The sequence below is a fragment of the Dreissena polymorpha genome, unplaced genomic scaffold, assembly GCF_020536995.1.
Source record: "Dreissena polymorpha isolate Duluth1 unplaced genomic scaffold, UMN_Dpol_1.0 chrUn012, whole genome shotgun sequence".
Taxonomy (NCBI): domain Eukaryota; kingdom Metazoa; phylum Mollusca; class Bivalvia; order Myida; family Dreissenidae; genus Dreissena; species Dreissena polymorpha.
The window spans coordinates 1-19,945 of record NW_026273326.1 but is presented as its reverse complement, the minus strand read 5'-3'; the positions used below and the strand labels follow the sequence as shown (position 1 = coordinate 19,945).

Genomic DNA, 19,945 nt, shown 5'->3' with positions numbered 1-19,945 from the left:
CATAGTCTGGAATCAGGGGCAACCTATGAGAAGAGGGGCGGAAGTGGGGCTTACAGCCCTAAATCCGGTCGGAACCTATCTCTGAAGGTGACAATATCATCTACACCTGGAGACGAAGCTGATCAACCGCCTCGAAAGATCCATTAGATTGATAAGCATCTGTTGTCTCGCTGTCAGAGAAGGAACCAAAAAGCATGCATTGTCCCCTACTGCCCAGGAAGTCAAATTTATAAAAAAGAAGCATGTCTTCATGGAGCATATTCCTGGCATCTTCACTGAAACGCTTTCCGTCGGTGTGGAACCTATAATGAGATGTCAGGTGAAAGCATTGGAACAAGTGACCTCCTGGTTGATGGGGCGATTGGCTACTTTGGAGGAACTTCTGCAGTTCGTAAAAATGCAGAAGATTCTTGGAGACTCGGACAACAGTGAAATCTATTCAAGACAAGTGGAGTCCATGCGCCAGTTTTGTGGTTATTTGGGTGTGGCTGTTCCAGATCAGTTCACGTTGGTTCCTCCAAATTCGGTGGCAGTACTAATACACTGGAAGGTATTGCTGGTGATTTGCGCCCGTCTACACAAAGACACGTATCCTTGCCCAGAAGGATATGCTGCTGAACAGGTAGCTGAAGAGCCCATGATTCCAGTGGCTGTAGATAGCCATTTTCATCCGGATAGGCTGGCACGCAAGGCATCCTTATCTGCAGGGTGCACTTTTCCTGATATACTCAACGCAGGACCGGTAGACGCTGAGCAGAGAGTCCAAGTTGAGGGTGGAGTGGCCGTATATTGCGACCCTGCAACTTATCCAACAGGAAGTGAGATATCGACGTTCCCAAGAACCATCGCCGTGGCGTTGGGGATCCATCCTCGACATGCGTCCAGGTCGACTCGCACCATCAAGGAGTGGCTGGAACGTTTGGAGAGACTGCTGCTCAGGTCTGACGTTGCCGTGGGAAAAATTGTTCTAGACCATTGTGAACCACATCAGAATTGGCACCTGCAGCAGATTGAGCTTCTGCGACTTACCATTCCTTTGGTAAAAGGTAACCATGTCCTGGTTTTGCACTGCAGAGGAATGAAGGACGACTGCGGAACGGAAGCCTTCATGTTGCTGCTGAATCAACTGAAGAGTTTACCCATAACTCAGAGGATTCATCTGCACTGCTTCACCGGAAATGCCTTTGTTCTGTCACGCTGGCTGGAAAGGTTTCTGGAAACTCGGTTCGGCTTCACAAACAAAGTCGCGACGTTCGATAAACTCCAACAGGAAGCCCTGATGTCAGTTCCAGAAAGTCGTCTTCTGTTGGGGCTTTTCTGGTCCTAATAAGTTTCTTTGACTATAAACGTTCAATTTAACTTATACTGGGGCTTTTCTGGTCCTAATAAGTTTCTTTGATGTGTAAAGGTTTGTACATTTGTAAATTTGCGCTTGTCTGTACTACTAAGATTAATTCTTGTCATATAATTTTAACCTAAAGTACTGGGGCTTGTCAGTTTAGATGTTGTACTTGGGATTTTATGTCCTAAAGTATATTTATTCTTTATAGAATGCCTGAATGTTAACAGATAATCGTCTGTTGCAGTATACCGACATCTTCTCGTTACTAGTCCACTTATCCTGTCCATCGGCCTTCTTCCATAAAGTTGGGGGGAGTGTTTTGACTTTGCTGCCGATCCGCACCGAGTCGAGAGAAGACGGGACGTAGATCAAAACAGTGGTGCGGGTTTTAGTGCGGACAAGTAGTGACGTTTTGACGATGCGGCTTCAACTCTGGCATTCGAGGGACTGAGACGAAAGGAGATCATCATCATCATCATCATCGTCGTCGTCGTCGTCATCATCATCATCATCATCATCATCATCATCATCATCATCATCATCATCATCATCATCATCATCATCATCATCATCATCATCATCATCATCATCACAATCATAATCATCATCATCAACATTATCATCATCACCATCATCATCATCATCATCATCATCATCATCATCGTCATCGTCATCGTCGTCGTCATCATCGTCATTATCATTATTATCATCATATCATCACCACAACAATCATCATCAACAATAATCATCATAATCATCATCATCGTCATTATTATCATCATCATCATCTTCATCATCATCACAAAGCATGTCGTGTTAGTATGCTAAAACATGTCAACGTTTGTAAAAGTTGTATCATTTATTCTCAAAACATAAATACATGTTGTTTTTATAAATTAACTCATTGGGAACTTTTAAAAATAATATTTAAAATTAAACTGATTTTCTTTTTAATATTACCCGTATGATCAAACTCGGGTATTGACACTTTTATAGACATGTTCATGATATGGTATGCATATAAACATCAACAAAACATACACAATTATGAAACACTAAATAATAAATAATATGGTACACGCTGGTAATGCGGATACTTTCATAGCCGTTGGCACTTCGAGAGAACAACTAAGGCCACTCGCGAGAGGTAAGTTCCTCTGTTGTTTTTAAAGTTATATCCTAAAGTTAGTTTTTAGACAATGCATATGGTTTATATATGGTGTATACTTTTCCATTGGGAATAAAATAAATCCCGGAAGAATGGTGGATTTTTCCTCTTAAAATAGAAAATTTGGTCGGTAAACAGCATGTACTTGACGAACAGTTAACATTTCAACAAATGTAAGTGCTTGATATTCCAGCATGTAGAGTAATCACTGTGCTTCAAATACTGAAATTGTGATAGTATTTAATGAAATATAAACGAAGATAGGGCATGTTTTAATAGGTGGTATTCATAAAGTTGCATACACTTTGAAAGGGCACTTCAGATAACAGAGACTTTCAACAAATGGGACACTCTGATAACCGAGTTTTACCTTCTACCTGAAATGCATTTACGAATTTATGTGCATAGTCAAGCGCGACGCATTGGGAATGTATGCATAACTTAAATACAAACACATGCGAAATATAACCAATGACGTTCGTTTTCAAAAATCACATTGCTATCAATTAATACAATTAATATTATAATTGCAATTTGTAAATAAGATTTAAATGCTTATTTCTAAAGAATTATGTCAAGTGACGACCGAAAATAATTGTCATTATAATGAACTTGTTTTCGTAGTGGCAACTTGAGATTAAGAGAGATGAAAATACAACGGATCAAGTGGATCAACGCGATCGTGTTAAATTTTACTTATATCAGGGTTCTAAAAAATGAGAGCGAATGGGTCTTTAAGGGGCAAATACACCTTTGGTCTTCATAACATCCTATGTCGTTTGTGATCATTAGAATCACATCATCAAGACGATACTAATGCGTAGCCACAAAATTAATAAGTGAATGGAAAACTCCCTTTATCTTGAGCCCTGCTTATATGGAGCATTTTGAACACAATGACCCACATCGCTGCTGATTTATCTTTAAGTAGCAGTTGAAGCAGATTGATGTTTCGAGACATGTTATCTAATATATAAGTAAATGACCTTAGTGCCTTTATTAGGACATAATTATACATTCTTTAGATCAACCGTTTCGCTACAAGGAACGTTAGTTAAAATTGTTTAAGCTCGTGTACTATGCGAAAATCCGACCGTCGGGTGACTCGAAAACTGGAAAATATATGGTCATATACACGGTTATCATCAGACATATCGAATTAGTTTCACATTTATCTTTCACATTTATACACAATCATAAGCATATTCCAAATGGATCGGTAATTCGTTTTTAATCTACTTCAGTACATACATTTATATGCAATGCCTGCTTACTATAACAGTATTCCAAAGCGAATTCTGCATTTCTGATTCACTTAAAAGAGTGTGTTTTATCTGGCAAATGTGTCGACTAATCGGGAATAGATGTGCCATTGTCATTGATTTGATCGGTTAAAGAAGTGTCCATGAACATTTGGCATCTGACTCTTTAAACATTTGAATTTTCTAAAATACGTTAGCAACTAATATGAAACATGATGTAACATTAATTGATATATTGAATTTTTATTTCGAAAAGTAAGCACCTTCTCTGTTTATTTCTAAGTACATTTTGTATTTTTATTATGTTGAAATATGTACTGAGCATCCAATTCATGCTGATTATCGATGAAATTGTATCTTTAATTTTATATAATCCACCGTTTTTCTGCGAATTTCTTTCTTCGCAATACAAAGTGCCATAACATTAAATGACCAAACAAATGCCCTGTGTCTGCAAACTGAATGAACAGAACATAAACGCAAAAAGCTGAAGAACTCTCCTCTCGCGCGTGGCTTTTGTTTTTCTCTGTTTTCGAAGTTCCATCTGTTATCAAAGTATCCGCATGCACGGCGTGTGGTATGTGTTTGACTTTTTTTCCGAATATACAAACCGCAAAAAGCGTAGTTTTATGGTTATTACACTCGATATCAGTAGGCAAGAAGAAACCCCTTCCTAAACATAAAAGGCGCCTGATTTGATTACAACGCAGCCAATGAAGCTTAATTAAATTCAAAAATACATATTGAAACAATATAACAAATACACTTGCAAACACAATTTATTAAGTCATATTTCTCTCAATTATAGTGTTATGTTGTTTTTTGGAATATAATGTATACACATATGCATATCAATAGAACTTAGTATGCCACTCTGTGAACCTGTTCCTTAAATATTTCCGTTAAATTAGTGACATTTTAATAGTCCAGTGCGAAATATGACACTTAAAATAAGTGTATGTTTAAAAGATCGTATTATAAATCGCGTGTTTTTGCTGTTATATGAACAATAATGCTAAGCTAATTATTGTGATAAATGAAAAGCGAACGACTAACACATTAAAGTGACTGACAAGTTACCTAGAGCAGTTTTCCACGCCACATCATTGTAGTCCGTAAAAAAACAACAATGTGATTGTGTTCTCAGTGGAAAATCACTATAGTCGGTAACAACAACAAAGTGACAGTGTTGTCTGTGGAAAATTACTTTAGTCCGTAACAACAACAAAGTGCCTGTGTTCTCTGAGGAACATCACTGCAGTCCGTAAAACCAACATTGTGACTGTGTTGTCAGTGGAAAATAACTATAGTCCCCGTTACAACAACAAAGTGACAGTGTTGTCTGTGGAAAATCAGTTTAATCCGTAACAACAACAACAACAAAGTGGCTGTGTTGTATGTGGAAAATCACTAGTCACTGCATATTTAAATAAAGAACAATACGACTTTGCTAGCATCGTTGCCAATGGACATCTTGCCGACCAAGATGCAAAAAGCCCCTTGAAATCGGTAAAATATTTTTCGTCAATCTAGGTATTTACATTATTATCAATATAAATAAATATAAAGAAAAGTATAATGTATACTAATATACAGATAATCGCCGTCCATACCATACATTTGAAAGCAGTGTCTATTCCTCAGCCCTCGTGTTTTCATCATTTGATTATCATAATGTATGTTTCAAAGTCAGATTTGACAAGGTGATATACCAGTAATAAGATAGATAACATAGTATGGAATATTTCATATTTCCTATACAATATTGTATTTAATTTAAAAACCAATTGTTGTTCTGTAACCACAATAATACCTTACACGTTGAACCACATGTTGCGCATTGTGTCCTTGTTACATTGTCTGTTTATGATAATTTTGCTAAATAGCTTGAATAATAACGTGCAGAATATGACTATTGAACTGTAATATAGATCAGTAACCCGTATATGTTATGAAAGCATCACATACTATTTTTTTATAACCAGTGTAGTAGGGTTATTTTCCCGAAGACTCTGGTGTCGCTTATATTGTTTTGTAAACAGTTTTTGTAGAGTAATCTCCTCTTACACTCTTGTGTCTCTTGTCCTTACTTTTGTTGTTGATGTGTTTAAAATATACTATCTTTTTTCGTTTTATTTCACTATCAATATTGTTGGAGTTAAGTCACTGCTAAAGATCGCAATCAGCTACGTATGTAATTATGTTTTGTTGAAAGTGTTTATTTATTGAGTTATTTACCTGACCACAATGAGATACTCTTATTTGTACACATTCAAACGGCGCTTATTTCAAGTTGTAATTTATTCATAAATGTTCGTAAATAATGTCGATTAACTGCCTCTTTTATATTATATATTTATTATTTTGTTGACACGAATTATAAATACTTTTAATAAACTACAAATGAGATGATGTAGTTCAGAATCAACCAACTGTGTCGAATTGTCTGGACTATCGTTATTGCTGTATATCGATGATGCATTGAACATGTTTCATACAAAATAAATCAACAATTCCCTTCATTTTATTAACAGAACAAGTTAAACAGTTCCACTTTAAAACAAGGAAAACTTCATCAATATTCATACGACTTTCGGTTTACAAAACATATTATTTACAAAGGTTTGTTTTCATATGCATAACCATCCGCTTACCTCTACGTAGTACTACATATGTAAACAATAACATGTATCTTTACAAGGCACACGTTAATGGGTCAAACGCAACTTTCAAAATAGAAATTGAATGTCTGGAAGACACCAACCGTAAATTATTTACACATATATAGCCCTACGATATAAACCTGATACTCGCGAGCTATGTTAGCAAAACATACGCGCTTGAACTGATTCCCGTTTCCATTTTCGGGTTTGTTCGTGCATGTTTTCAGGATTTGACTTTATTACAACAGAGTTATTCAACTCTGTTCCACTAAACAACAACATAAACAAGCGAAAATCGTAACGTTACTTTAAAGGGGCATTTTCACAGATTTTGGCAAGTTTTGAAGTTTGTCATTAAATGCTTTAGTTTATATTGATGAATGTAAACATTATTTAAAAAAACTCCAGTAAAAATCAAAAATAAAATTTAAAAAAGGAAAAAGTAGCCCGCAGTAGGGATCGAACCAGTTACGCCCAGAATCCTGAAGTAAAAACGCATTAGCCAACTGAGCTATCCTGCCAAGCATACATACCATGCGTATTTTATACGTTATATTAGCAATGTTCGTAGTTTCACAACTTTAAACGACAACAACAGAACTCTCCAAATTATTCAATCGTTTCGCGTTGCAACACTTTATAATTTTTAGGTTTTTAAATCGTCAAAAGATGCATATAATGGCTATATTGGACCACGGCAAATGTTCAGTAACACTGTGTCCTCACAAATATCATGACTTAACCGAAAATTTGCGAATCTGAAACAACTTTTTTCAATTTTGTCAATTTACCAAACCGTGAAAAGATCCCTTTAAAGATACATTATCAATAATCAAAATATAATATAAGGCACAGCAGAAGAAACCAGGATTGTTATATTAAATGCTGTAATGCATTCTATCTTGCCCATTTAAACACGGCCTATATAAGAATAAAATAACATTGGGTTGATTTTTTGATAAATGCATTGTACTGCCTTAATACATAAGTGTATTTACTGTAAATATTAGGCTGAAATTATGCATATTTTTATAGGAACGACGCTACTTATTGAAATGGTTGTAATTTTTAGAATTGAACGTAACAGCTTTTATTGATATTATAACTTATTATATATATACATGCATACACAATTTCAGCATTGGCGAACTTTATATATAAATATATACTATCATATAAATATATATATATGTGTGTGTGTGTGTGTGTGTGCGTGTCTGTATAAAATAATGTGCAAACGTGAAAACAACTATTCTTGGTTGTCATGCGATCGAACAGTCTTGGATTATCAGCCTTAATTGATTGATAGCTGCATACACGAGTCCTTTATTTACAGATAAATTCTTAGAAGCATTATCAATCCACATCAATGACTAGAATATCAATCAACAGGATCATTGACCAAAATATACGCCCTTCTCAAAAAGTGGACTCAATATCTGAAAAGTTTGGTGAAGATGAGGTGAAAAGTGCTAAAAAAGGCATTTTTTTTCATTTTATGAATAAAAAATGTCAATAACACTTCAACTCTAACACAATGGAGCTGTTCATCGAAAGTCGCCACCATTTTAGCTCAACAAAGATTGCTGAACATTTGGTGAAGTGTCGATCATTACTCATAAATCAACGTAAGAGAGCGGACACGGGAATTTTTGCATTTTGTATAAATAAAGGGCTTTATATTGAAGTGCTTTGTGCGAATTTCCTGGTAATCGAACAGAGCGGAGACGGTGGTTTTTCAACTTTTGTGAAATTAATAACGAGCAATCTATGAAATGCTAATATGCGAATTGGATGGTTATCGAACCTGGGCATCATTTATGTTCACATTTATTTCGAGAAAGTGTGTTTACATTTTAATATCAGCTGTACGATTTAGAGAGCGGAAAACCGCCCGCCAAATCGCCAAGCCATTCTCCATCCGCCAAGCGTGTTCACATTAAGCGTCCCGAAGAGAGAACGTCGTTTAAAATGTGTAAATAAGCAGTGAAAAAATATCATCATAATCGTGCAAGCAACTATTTGAATTCTGTCGGTTTGCAGCTTAATATCAAATATGAAATGTTATTAATATAGAGTATCTTTATCAGTCATGTCAACATGTAAAATAAGTTTATTAAATAAAACATTTCATTGTCTTTACTATTTGGATTAATACAAACTATATTAACTTTATAGATGCTGACATGATACATACATTAAACACATTATATTATAGTTTAAATTGCCGTCACTTTCCAGCCATATCAGCAAGAACGTCATTGGTGTGTATTTCGTATTAATATTCGCTCGATATCCCACCTTTACTCGCTACGAATTTTCTTAACGGGAGCTGTAAATTTGTTATCCCGCTAAGAAATTTCGCAGCGAGTGATGGCGAGATATAGAGCGAATATTAGTACGAAATACATACTCAGGACTCTTGCTGATATAGATTGAAAGTCAGCGTTTTTCGTTTGTTTTATAAAAGTGATGACGGGTGTAAAACGGCGAAAAAAGACCCTCGACATGTACATCGCCATCTTGTTTGTAACGAAATTACCCCCCCCCCCCCCCCCACCCTGATGAGTTGTATAAACAGAGATACAACAGCAGAGTTCATAAGAAAACAACATTTAATTACCTTGGCGTGGGCTAAGACAATCTAATTAAAACACTGTGTAAAGTATACAATCGAACCATCCTAAAGCACGTAATCGATACGAATGGGAATTCAATTGTCTCCTCTAGTGAAACACAGTTTGAAGAAGTATACAAATACTTGCTCACTAGCAAGGCGGACACGATATGAGTTTAAAAGTATAGTACCCTTCGAAATCAAAGTCCTCATGTCCAAAATATACAACAATATAATACCCAAACAAATTACAAAACTGAGATTTAGGCATATATATACGAATATCAGTCGTTTCTTCCTTGAATACAGAAAAACAATATATTCGATTAAATTGTCAATGTACATGTTCGCTACGGTAACAAAAAGCGAAGCTAATAAGGCGTACATCACACAGTTTATGAGCTGATTTATGTCTAAAAAAGCAAGTTTGTTCTTCCTTTTTTTTAAACCTATTTATTTAATCTGTATTGCATAACAAGCCTATTGCTTATATGAAACGCTCCTACATTAAGAAGAATTAATACATCATTACATTTTAACGCACCCGTACAAATGTTTGTACTTTTGTAATGTCTAACACAGAATTTCAGCTTGCAAAGTGAACTAGCATAACTTTATACCTTATACCTCAATATGTTATACCGGTATACATTATACCTAAATATAAAATATCGTTATACATGTACCGCGATATGTTACCTAATTCCAAACTAATGAGGGTAATACGAACGTTATCAAGGAACGTATGAAAAACGTTATCAAAATATTCAACACTTTTAGACGATGAATAGCTATGTGGTTGCTAAGCGTGTTATTCAGAGTGGATCGTATTCGAGCCGCAGTTAAATGTATATGTAAGGTATTTTATCCAAAATTTCATATGTGCAAAAACCTTTTTTTGATACGCGGTTTAAATGTTGAAAGAACAACAAGATACCATTTTTAACAACAAGAGCACCGCCTTGCGGGTGCAGACCGCTCATCTATTTTCTTTTTAAAGGTGAAGGGACTCTCATTTTCAATCACAATGGAGGGAGGGGTTGAGTGAAGAGCGGTGTATAGTGTGGGGCGTGGACATTCATTACATTATCTTCCAAAAATGCGAGTGGGTGGGTAGGGGGGGGGGTATTCTTGGGTGCGATGGTTGGACGGTATTTCAAACATAAAATAATAAATAATATTTGTGTTTTTTAACCGTTTAAAAAAAAATAATTGGGGGGTAGGGATGGGGTGTCTGGGAGGTCTAATCATAAATAAAGAAGTTATGGCATTTTTAGCAAAATTTAATAATTTGACCTTGAGAGTCAAGGTCATTCAAAGGTCAAGGTAAAATTCAACTTGCAAGGTACAGTAACCTCATAATAGCATGAAAGTATTTGAAGTTTGAAAGCAATAGCCTTGATACTTTAGAAGTAAAGTGGATCGAAATACAAAATTTAACCATATATTCAAAGTTACTAAGTCAATAAAGGGCCATAATTCCGTACAAATGACAACCAGAGTTATGCAACTTGTCCTTTTACTGTACCCTTATGATAGTTTGCGAGTGTTCCAAGTATGAAAGCAATATCTATGATACTTCAGGGGTAAAGTGGACCAAAACACAAAACTTAACAAAATTTTCAATTTTCTAAGTATAAAGGGCCCATAATTCCGTCCAAATGCCAGTCAGAGTTACATAACTTTGCCTGCACAGTCCCCTTATGATAGTTAATAAGTGTTGCAAGTATGAAAGCAATAGCTTTGATACTGTAGGAATAAAGTGGACCGAAACACAAAACTTAACCAAATTTTCAATTTTCTAAGTATAAAAAGGGCACATAATTCTGTCAAGATGCCAGTCAGAGTTACATTACTTTGCCTGCACAGTCCCGTTATGATAGTTAGTAAGTGTTGCAAGTATGAAAGCAATAGCTTTGATACTTAAGGAATAAAATGGACCTAAACACAAAACTTAACCAAAATTTTCAATTTTCTAAGTATAAAAAGGGCACATAATTTTGTCAAAATGCACGCCAGAGTTATCTAACTTTGCCTGCCCAGTCCCCTCATGATAGTAAGTAAGTGTAAGTGTAAGTGTACCAAGTTTGAATGCAATAGCATTGATACTTTCTGAGAAAAGTGGACCTACACGCAAAACTTAACCGGACGCCGACGCCGACGCAGACACAGACGCCGACGCCGACGCCGACGCCAAGGTGATGACAATAGCTCATATTTTTTTTCTCAATAAATAGATGAGCTAAAAATGAAACATAAATAAACTAGTCTAAACAATGGCAACATACACGACACTTTATTCAATGTAAATACCACAGCTGGTAGGAGGTGGAACTTTACTTCTATTTTTTCACCGGCCTTATCAATGAAATTTCGTTGACATTTGTAATAAATCCTCTAATCGAAGGCCACTGTTGATGAGACCCCATGTTCCTTTCCCGCATAAAAATTCTATATCCCGCATCGTATAACTGTCTAAGTGCCGATAACTGCAAATTGCCGGGAAGCGGTATGCTGCCCCAGTTTTTCGGTGATGATGGTCGCTCAGAAAGGAAATGCGTTTCCATAGAGATTTGCTTGACGTCATCTAGCGCTCCCGATGCGATCATTTGAGGAATGGCATGCCATTCATCGCCTTCGATGTCTATTTTAAGAAGCTCGATAGGTTTCTGAAAAGAACAAACACACTAGTTGAGTTGGGTTGTAATAGACCGGTATATAACTTGGTAACAACTAAATGAGTCGTAAAAGACCGATGGATATTTGATAAAGAAGCAATGAATTGACGTGTAGATTCTTAGTAACAAAGAAGCGAGTTGTACTAAACCGGTAGATATTTGGCGACCAACAAGTAGACACAAATAATATGTGTTAACCAGGAAATGACTTGTACTTGATTTTAATTTAAGATTTCTTAACCAAGAAGTAAAATAACCATCTAGTTGTCTACATTTCAGTTGGTCACTTTAATAATTGCACGTGATCATTAAATCCAATCCATTTACTTCATACTATTGGACAAACGAAATTGACAAACACAAAGTGGATCGATTTGTGTTCGTTTAGTGGTTGATGACCCTCATCGGAGTATCTCTCCCGCGTACGAAATAGTAAACATTATACCAGCTGTAAAAGTTTTACAGTCTACTACCTGTGTACAACCGCGGACTGGTACATTATGCAAAGAAATGAAGGTCGTCGTGGCGTAGCGAGTAGTGAATAGTGTGCGCCTATCGACCAATAAATAACGTGTTCGGTCCCCACTGTGGAGCGCTCTTTAGACACAAGGGAAAAAGTACCGTCTCTACCCTGGAAGCGGACTCAAAAGCGTTAAAGTAAGCCTTTTGCTTTCGATGCAATTGAGCTTAAATAAATAGGTTTAAACAATTATCCAAACATCTCTTGAATATCAACCCACATAGGGTATAACTTACATCAGTATGGCCAAGCTCCTTTCGTATTGAAGACAGTGTTCTGATTGGCCAGCCATAGTTGTTAACCGTATCTTCTCCACCCAAGCCCCATTTGTAAAACTTAATGTGCTCCGTTATTCTCGACGTACTTCTGTTCATGCTGCGAATATTACAAATCAAAACATTCAAATGCTCGCATACACATTAATATACAATATTCATGCAGACTTGTCGTTCCTTGCTCTCACAAACAACGTAACCGTTGTGCAAGAGATTGATAAAGATAAACACATGACTTGTTCCAGCATTTCTCAGATTAAATTCTTGTCGTCGTAACAGACGTAGCGGTATTGGTCGCAAACAGGTTATAGCTAGCCCCCCCCCCCCCCCCCTGCATTTTAAAATGTTGAAGAGTATACGTGCACTGCAAATACTGTGATAAATAATCCTTTGACAGTTTGGGTAGCTAGGCATGTACTAAATAAGGGTTTGAGACTTTCAGGAAATTGTCAGTTCGTTGTTGCAAATGTCTGAAATAGGCTCACAAGCCAGATAAATATACGGGGCAACAGATAATAATCATTTTATAGTGTTTACCATTTATATTTGACAGGAAAACGATTATGAAAAAAACGATTTGCAATCGATTCTTGGTAGTTTTAGTTGTACCGTTTTTTCCATACCACGTTCGATTTGAATTAGTTTATTGTGATCTTTACAGCGGCCGTAATATTTGTAGTACGTCTAAATAGACACCCTTTCGGAACGGTATCTATATAACAATTTACTTCCGTTGCAAATGGTAATGGAAATGTCGGCTGCTTAACGCAGACGCGCTTTTCTATTAACGACGTGGGGGCCCAATGTTTTACAATTCGTTACGCGACATCAAACGTCGGGAAAAGACGTTGTGAAGAGCAACTATCAGATCTAATACCGCACGTGGTGACATATTCCTACTTCTGATATATTCGGCTAGAAACGCCGCGGCGATTCCTAGGTTGAAAAATGAACAAGAGATGTGTTTGTCAGAAACACAATGCCCCTTTCTGCGCCGCTTTGAAGCCATATATGTGACCTTTGGCCTTAAAGGATGATCTTGACCTAGACCTTTCACCACTCAGAATTTGCAGCTCCATGAGATACACATACATGCCAAATATCAAGTTGCTATCTTTAATATTGCAACAGTTATTGCAAAAGTTTAACAAAGGTTATAGATTGTGACAAACACATACAATGACAGACAGACACATACAATAACAGACAGACAGGCCAAAAACAATATACCCCCGATCATTCGATCCGGGGGCATAAAAATGAAATTCAACTGCTTGTTTCTGATGGAGGGTGTTAGGAAATGCGCAATTGAAACCAAATATATTGTCCATAATTTGTCAATAGACAATTTATAAATAGTAAAGAACAACCATTTACATAACAGTTTTATTAATTGAAATAAGAAGTGCTGAGAATTATCAATCTGTAACATAAAACGCTAATATCACCCAGAAATATATATATATATATATATATATATATATATATATATATATATATATATATATATATATATATATATATATATATTTATAGTGTTTATACAATTATTTAAAACTAATTGACAAAACGTTTTAAGGGAAAAATTTTTCTTACAAAAGGCTTGTAGTGAACAATAATTGACAAGACGTCTTATCTGTTGCACTGAATGTATACCTTTATTCCATTTATTTTAGAGCAACATGGTGGACCTAACTAGGAGTTACGATTGATGAGCATCTTACATGGCCATCTCACATAAGTAGTGTATTTCGTAAACTTAACTTTAAACTGGCCTTATTAAAACGAATTAACTATTTTATTAACTATGAAACAAAACAAGAGCTGTCAGAGGACAGCGCGCTCGACTATTCGAGTGCTTGACAGTATAACGTAAGCCATCATGGGGAAATTGTTCGTATTCAATAATTTATTAGACGATCTTTCAAAAATGAACAAAGGAAAAAAAAATGGGGGGTAAGGGGGTTGAGTGGGGGTATAGTGTGGGGTTTGGTCATTTATTAGATGATCTTTCAAAAAGTAAAAAAAAGGAAAACATATATTTATTTTTTATGGGGGGGGGGGGGAGGGCAGGGATTCTGGGTGGGGCGTGGGGTATTGTTTGGGTGGGATCTATTGTTGTATTAAGGTAAGTGTTGTTTTGTGAAAGTATTATTTAATCATAAATAAAGAAGTTATGTCAATGTAACTAAAGTAATATGCATATTGTAAATGGAAAAAGGGCCATAATTCTTACAAAATGCTTGATACAGTTGTCTGCTCTTGTTTATAGATTGGGGTCATGTTGGTAAAGAAGTATGCAAAATATAAAAGCAATATGTCAAAGATATAGAAAATAGTTAAGGTGGTACGCAAACTCAAAGAAAATCAAAGTGAAAAAAGGGTCATAATTGTTACAAAATGCTTGATACAGTTGTCTGCTCTTGTTTATAGGTTGGGGTCATGTTGGTTAAGAAGTATGCAAAAAATAAAAGCAATATGTCAAGGAACATTGAAAATATTTGGGGTGGTACGCAAACTTTAAAATAGATTTATCAATAATATGCATATTCTAAGTGGAAAAAGAGCCATAATTAGTACAAAAAGCTTACGATTTTAAATTGTGAATTTTCCGTTTCTAGATTGCAACATCCCTAAAGGACCTTCATATAGTATTTACATTTCGCAATTGGTACGTTATGCCAGAGCATGTTCGTGTATTAAAGATTTTAATGATCGTAATCTAATATTAACTAAAAAAATTGCTAAAACAAGGCTTTTTGTATCATAACCTAAGAAATGAATTTGCTAGATTTTACTCTAAGTATGGTGATTTTATTTCAAAATATAATGTTTCTTTAAAATGGCATTTAAATAATGAAATCTCCCATCCATCACTTTACGGAGATGTTTTGAAGCTTGTCCGAAAATTAAAATATGTTAAACCAAATGTTCATATTAAACTTTTCCATTTAATTAACTTGTTCTTATCAAAAAGATACGGTGCTTATGTGCTTAAAAACACGTGTTTGATGGTTTTCGATTCACTATATCTTTCTTCCCTTAACATTTGGAATCATTAGTGATTATAGGCATTTTTCACTGTTGAATAAAATTGTGTCATTGTGTCGTATGAACAAATCTGCATGAAAACTACATTATAGGCATTTTTCACTGTTGAATAAAATTGTGTCATTGTGTCGTATGAACAAATCTGCATGAAAACTACATTTAGACTCAAATCGTACATCAAATCATTTCTGTCTTCAGTTGTCAAAACACCTATATACTGTTTGATTCCAATAATGTCGCTTTAATGGAATTACCATTTTTATTCATTTGCTTCTTAGTATTAAATAACCTAAACTTGTTTTATTAGTAGCACAGCCCCGTTAATATTTTTATTTAGTACTGCCCCTGGAATTTGTTCACGTCATTATGTCATTATGGATTTTTGTGACGTCATACGACCGACTTTCCCAGTTGTAATCTACATGCATAGGTCATTAGGTTTATAACGTTCCATTTTATTTATATTTTCTCTCTGATAGGCGTTTCCTGTTTGATTTAATTATTATTTGTTTTTTTTTTGTTTTTTTAGCAGTCACATAAACAACCAATTTATGTTATATGGAATTTTTACACCCATTATTGCTGCTTCTTCCTGTATTTGCGCGATGATTATCTGAGATATTAACTCCATGACGCTATATTCTCAAATCTTTTTCTATAAAGAAGGAATGTAGTTGACAATTGTTAATAGTTTTATTTGATTGTTCGTCAAAAAGTTGTAACTCTGTTACTCTTGTATCTTCAATGCAATTGAGTAATTAAAAAGTAATTAAATTGAATGCGTTTTAATTCCCTTTTAGTATTGTTTAATTTGAGTAACAATGCTATGACGTTAAATTTTATTTACACTTAAATGTATTATGACTATTGCTGGGCCAAGTGTGAGGTTGAGCGCTCTATAACGAGGTTTAAAACCCCCAATGCTTTGCATTGACCGTTCCAAGGCGGTGTCCCAGCTTTATTCATATTTTGTGTTTATGTTGGTTTGTATTGTGCTGTATTGTGCTGTTTTGTACTGTTTGGGAAATCGGTCACTTGCCTTAAATAAAGGACCCAACTAATTGTTTTAATGAAAATTCAATACTGCTCCAGCAGCTGGAGTTTCACTTCTTTATATTGATAGCGTTGTCTGCTCTTGTTTATAGGTGTGGGTCATGTTGGTGAAGAAGTATGCAAAATATGAATGCAATATGTCAAGGGACAGTGAAAATATTTGGGGTGGTACGCAAACTTAAAATAGATTTATCAATAATATGCATATTCTAAGTGGAAAAAGATCCATAATTAGTACAAAAAGCTTGATAGAGTTGTCTGCTCTTGTTTATAGGTTCGGGTCATGTTGGTGAAGAAGTATGCAAAATCTGAAAGCAATATGTCAAGGGACATTGAAAATATATATTGGGTAGTACGAAAACTTCAACATTTGCACGCTAACGCCAACGCAAACGTTAACGCCGACCCCGGGGTGAGTAGGATAGCTCTACTATATATATTTCATATATACATGTAAAAGTCGAGCTAAAAACTATTTTACTGCTCATATGTATTAACGACTATGGATTATTGTTGTGAATTATGGTGTTCAGCACCGCAGTCACACTTACGTAACATGCATTCGATACAAAAACGAGCTGCTTAAATAACACTGAATAAACCATATTCAACTCCTTCAGCTCCATTATTAAAAGAACTTGGTTAATTGACATTCAATAACAAATGTACTTTCCTAATTGGATCTATTGTTCATAAGTTTGAAATAGGCGCAATGCCCTCTTATTTCAATAATGTTATCATATCTCAAATAACAATGTGTACGCTCTAGGTCTATCACACACACACACTGATATATCATCTATTCCGTTTAAAAACAAATTATTGGAAAACGAGCGTTTTCGTTTCGGTCACGAACCATTTGGAATTCAATTCCAATAAGCATTCGACAAGTGTCTCGAATACTACATTCAAAATAAAATTTAAAGAATACCTACAAACAAATCATTGATATATATGTATGCTCATTTTTTTTATGTTAATACTTTGTTGTGATGTGTCTGATGTGATTTATTTTGATTTTTGTATCACATTTTGCATATTTGTTATTATCATAATCATCATCGTCATCATTATCAATCGTCGTCGTCGTCTTTTTCGTCGTCGTCGGAATTGATAAGGAAGTTATTATAACATTTAACGGTATAGTTCATGTTCTTTTTTCCCTTGTATGTTCGTATGCATGTTAAAACTATTTTGTTGTGTTTTGTTACTGAAGACCACATGTAAAAAAGAAATTATTTTCTTAATGCGAATTCTTCATGAAATAAAGTTATTATTATTATTATTATTATTATTATTATTATTATTATTATATTATTATTATTATTATTATTATTATTATTATTATTATTATTATATTATGGACCTCTGTTTTCCGCACATGTAAAGCGGCTGAAAAAACAACCCTGACCAGACGGCCTGGACGCATTAAAGGTAGATTGCCACTATTTGCGTTCAATAAGATAGTGACCACATTCTGTTAAACGAAATGGATTTTTTTTATTTGTTGATTATTTACTTAAACTGTAAATCGTTATTTTATACAATTAAACAAAATAATATTTTAGTTTGCAACAAGGGATGTGTTCGTCAGAAACACAATGCCCCCTATTGCGCCGCTTAAAAAAAAATCTTTTTTTTTTTACCTTTGACCTTTGAAGGATGACCTTGACCTTGAACTTCTACCACTCAAATTTTGCGCTTCATGAGAACGACGCTTTGATTTGTTTTACCTTTGACCTTGAAGGATGAACCTTGACCTTGACTTCTACCACTCAAAATGTGCAGCTTCATGAGATACACATGCATGCCAAATATCAAGTTTCTTATCTTCAATATTGAAAAGTTATGGCCATTGTTCAAGTTTCGGAAGGACAGAAGCCATATATTTGACATTTAACCTTCAAGGATGACCTTGACCTTCACCTTTCACCACTCAAATGTTCAGCTCTATGAGATACATATTCATGCCAAATATCAAGTTGCTATCTTCAATAGTGAAAAAAGTTATGGCCAATATTAAAGTTTTCGGACGGACAGACGCCATTTATTTTACATGTGACCTTGAAGGATGACCTTGAACCTTCACTTTCACCACTCAAAATGTTCAGCTTCATGAGATACACATGCATGCTAAATATCAAGTTGCTATCTTCAATAGTGAAAAAGTTATGGCCAATCTTAAAGTTTTTTCGGACGGACGGACAGACTGACATACACGCATACACACATATTAACATACTGACATACTGACATACGGACTGACGGACAGTTCAACTGCTATAAGCCACCCTGCCGGGGGCATACAAATCAACATCCAATTCGCAACTTTCGACGGTTGAAATACCGAATTGATTGCGCAAGATTAAAATGCCGACTATTTTCGGTTCGATTTGCTAGTTTCTTTGGCTTGAAATAATTTGTCTCACTATTTCTTCAATTAAAAAAGGGGGGTGCATATTTAAAATGGTTGCGTTATACATGGTTGCGTTATGCATGGTTGCGGAATTACATGGTTGCGTTATGCATGGTTGCGGTATTCATGGTTTTCTAAGGTACTTCAAATCTTACCTGGGGATCGAAAGCGTTACACATCACAAGCCTAACCAAGTCACTGTAGCGTGATCGAAATCAAACTGATAATTGATGCTGAAATATATAAGTTGTTGCACAGTGAGACACACTTTATAGTGATTTTGTCTATAATATTTGGTGTTTCGGTCAATAAGTCCAAAGCACCATTCAATCGCAAATCTTTCACGACCAGCACTTTACGGGTCCCTGATATACACACAGGAGTACTACAAAAACAAACAGTGCCATAGTAACGAAATAAGCGCTATATGCAAGATAATTAATTAAGCGGAGAGATATTTTGATTATTTTGCGACAGCTTAGTTACCCGAATGAATACACGATGCAAGGCGCCTTTGGTTTGAACGGTTTGTCGATGCATATTTTCCTTCCCTCCGTCATTGAGACTGCCGACTCTGATAACGTCCTTGCAAAGAACTGTAGCCGGTTAATGTACCTGCAAAGCAGAGTTATTGGAAGTAATGGTGCATTATATAAAACAGTAGGTCACAAAGCTAAATCGTATTGTTAAACTTGTTATATTCAACTCCTAAACCACATATAGGCCGCGTTGGTTCAAGTTTGATAAATTTGGAAAAACTATTCTAAACAAGTTTCACGAGGATTGACCCTACATGACCAGTTTCAAAATCAAATGAGACGTCTTTTTCCATATATGCAGACCAATGGGTATAAATGCGGTATTTAGAGTCTTCATAAAGCAAATATTACCGTAAGAAAA

General features: G+C 35.3%; 1 protein-coding gene across 1 annotated transcript; it reads left to right on the top strand.

The window, feature by feature from the left end:
* Nucleotides 1-307: 307 nt before the first annotated feature.
* On the top strand, nucleotides 308-1,327 carry LOC127863522 (uncharacterized). Its single transcript, XM_052403067.1, has one exon. The coding sequence runs from the start codon at nucleotides 308-310 to the stop codon at nucleotides 1,325-1,327; it is 1,020 nt and encodes a 339-aa protein (XP_052259027.1).
* The last annotated feature ends 18,618 nt before the right edge of the window (nucleotides 1,328-19,945 follow it).

Excerpts from the sequence above, each read along its gene's own strand:
- LOC127863522 (XM_052403067.1), top strand. The coding sequence starts at position 308 with ATGAGATGTCAGGTGAAAGCATTGGAACAAGTGACCTCCTGGTTGATG.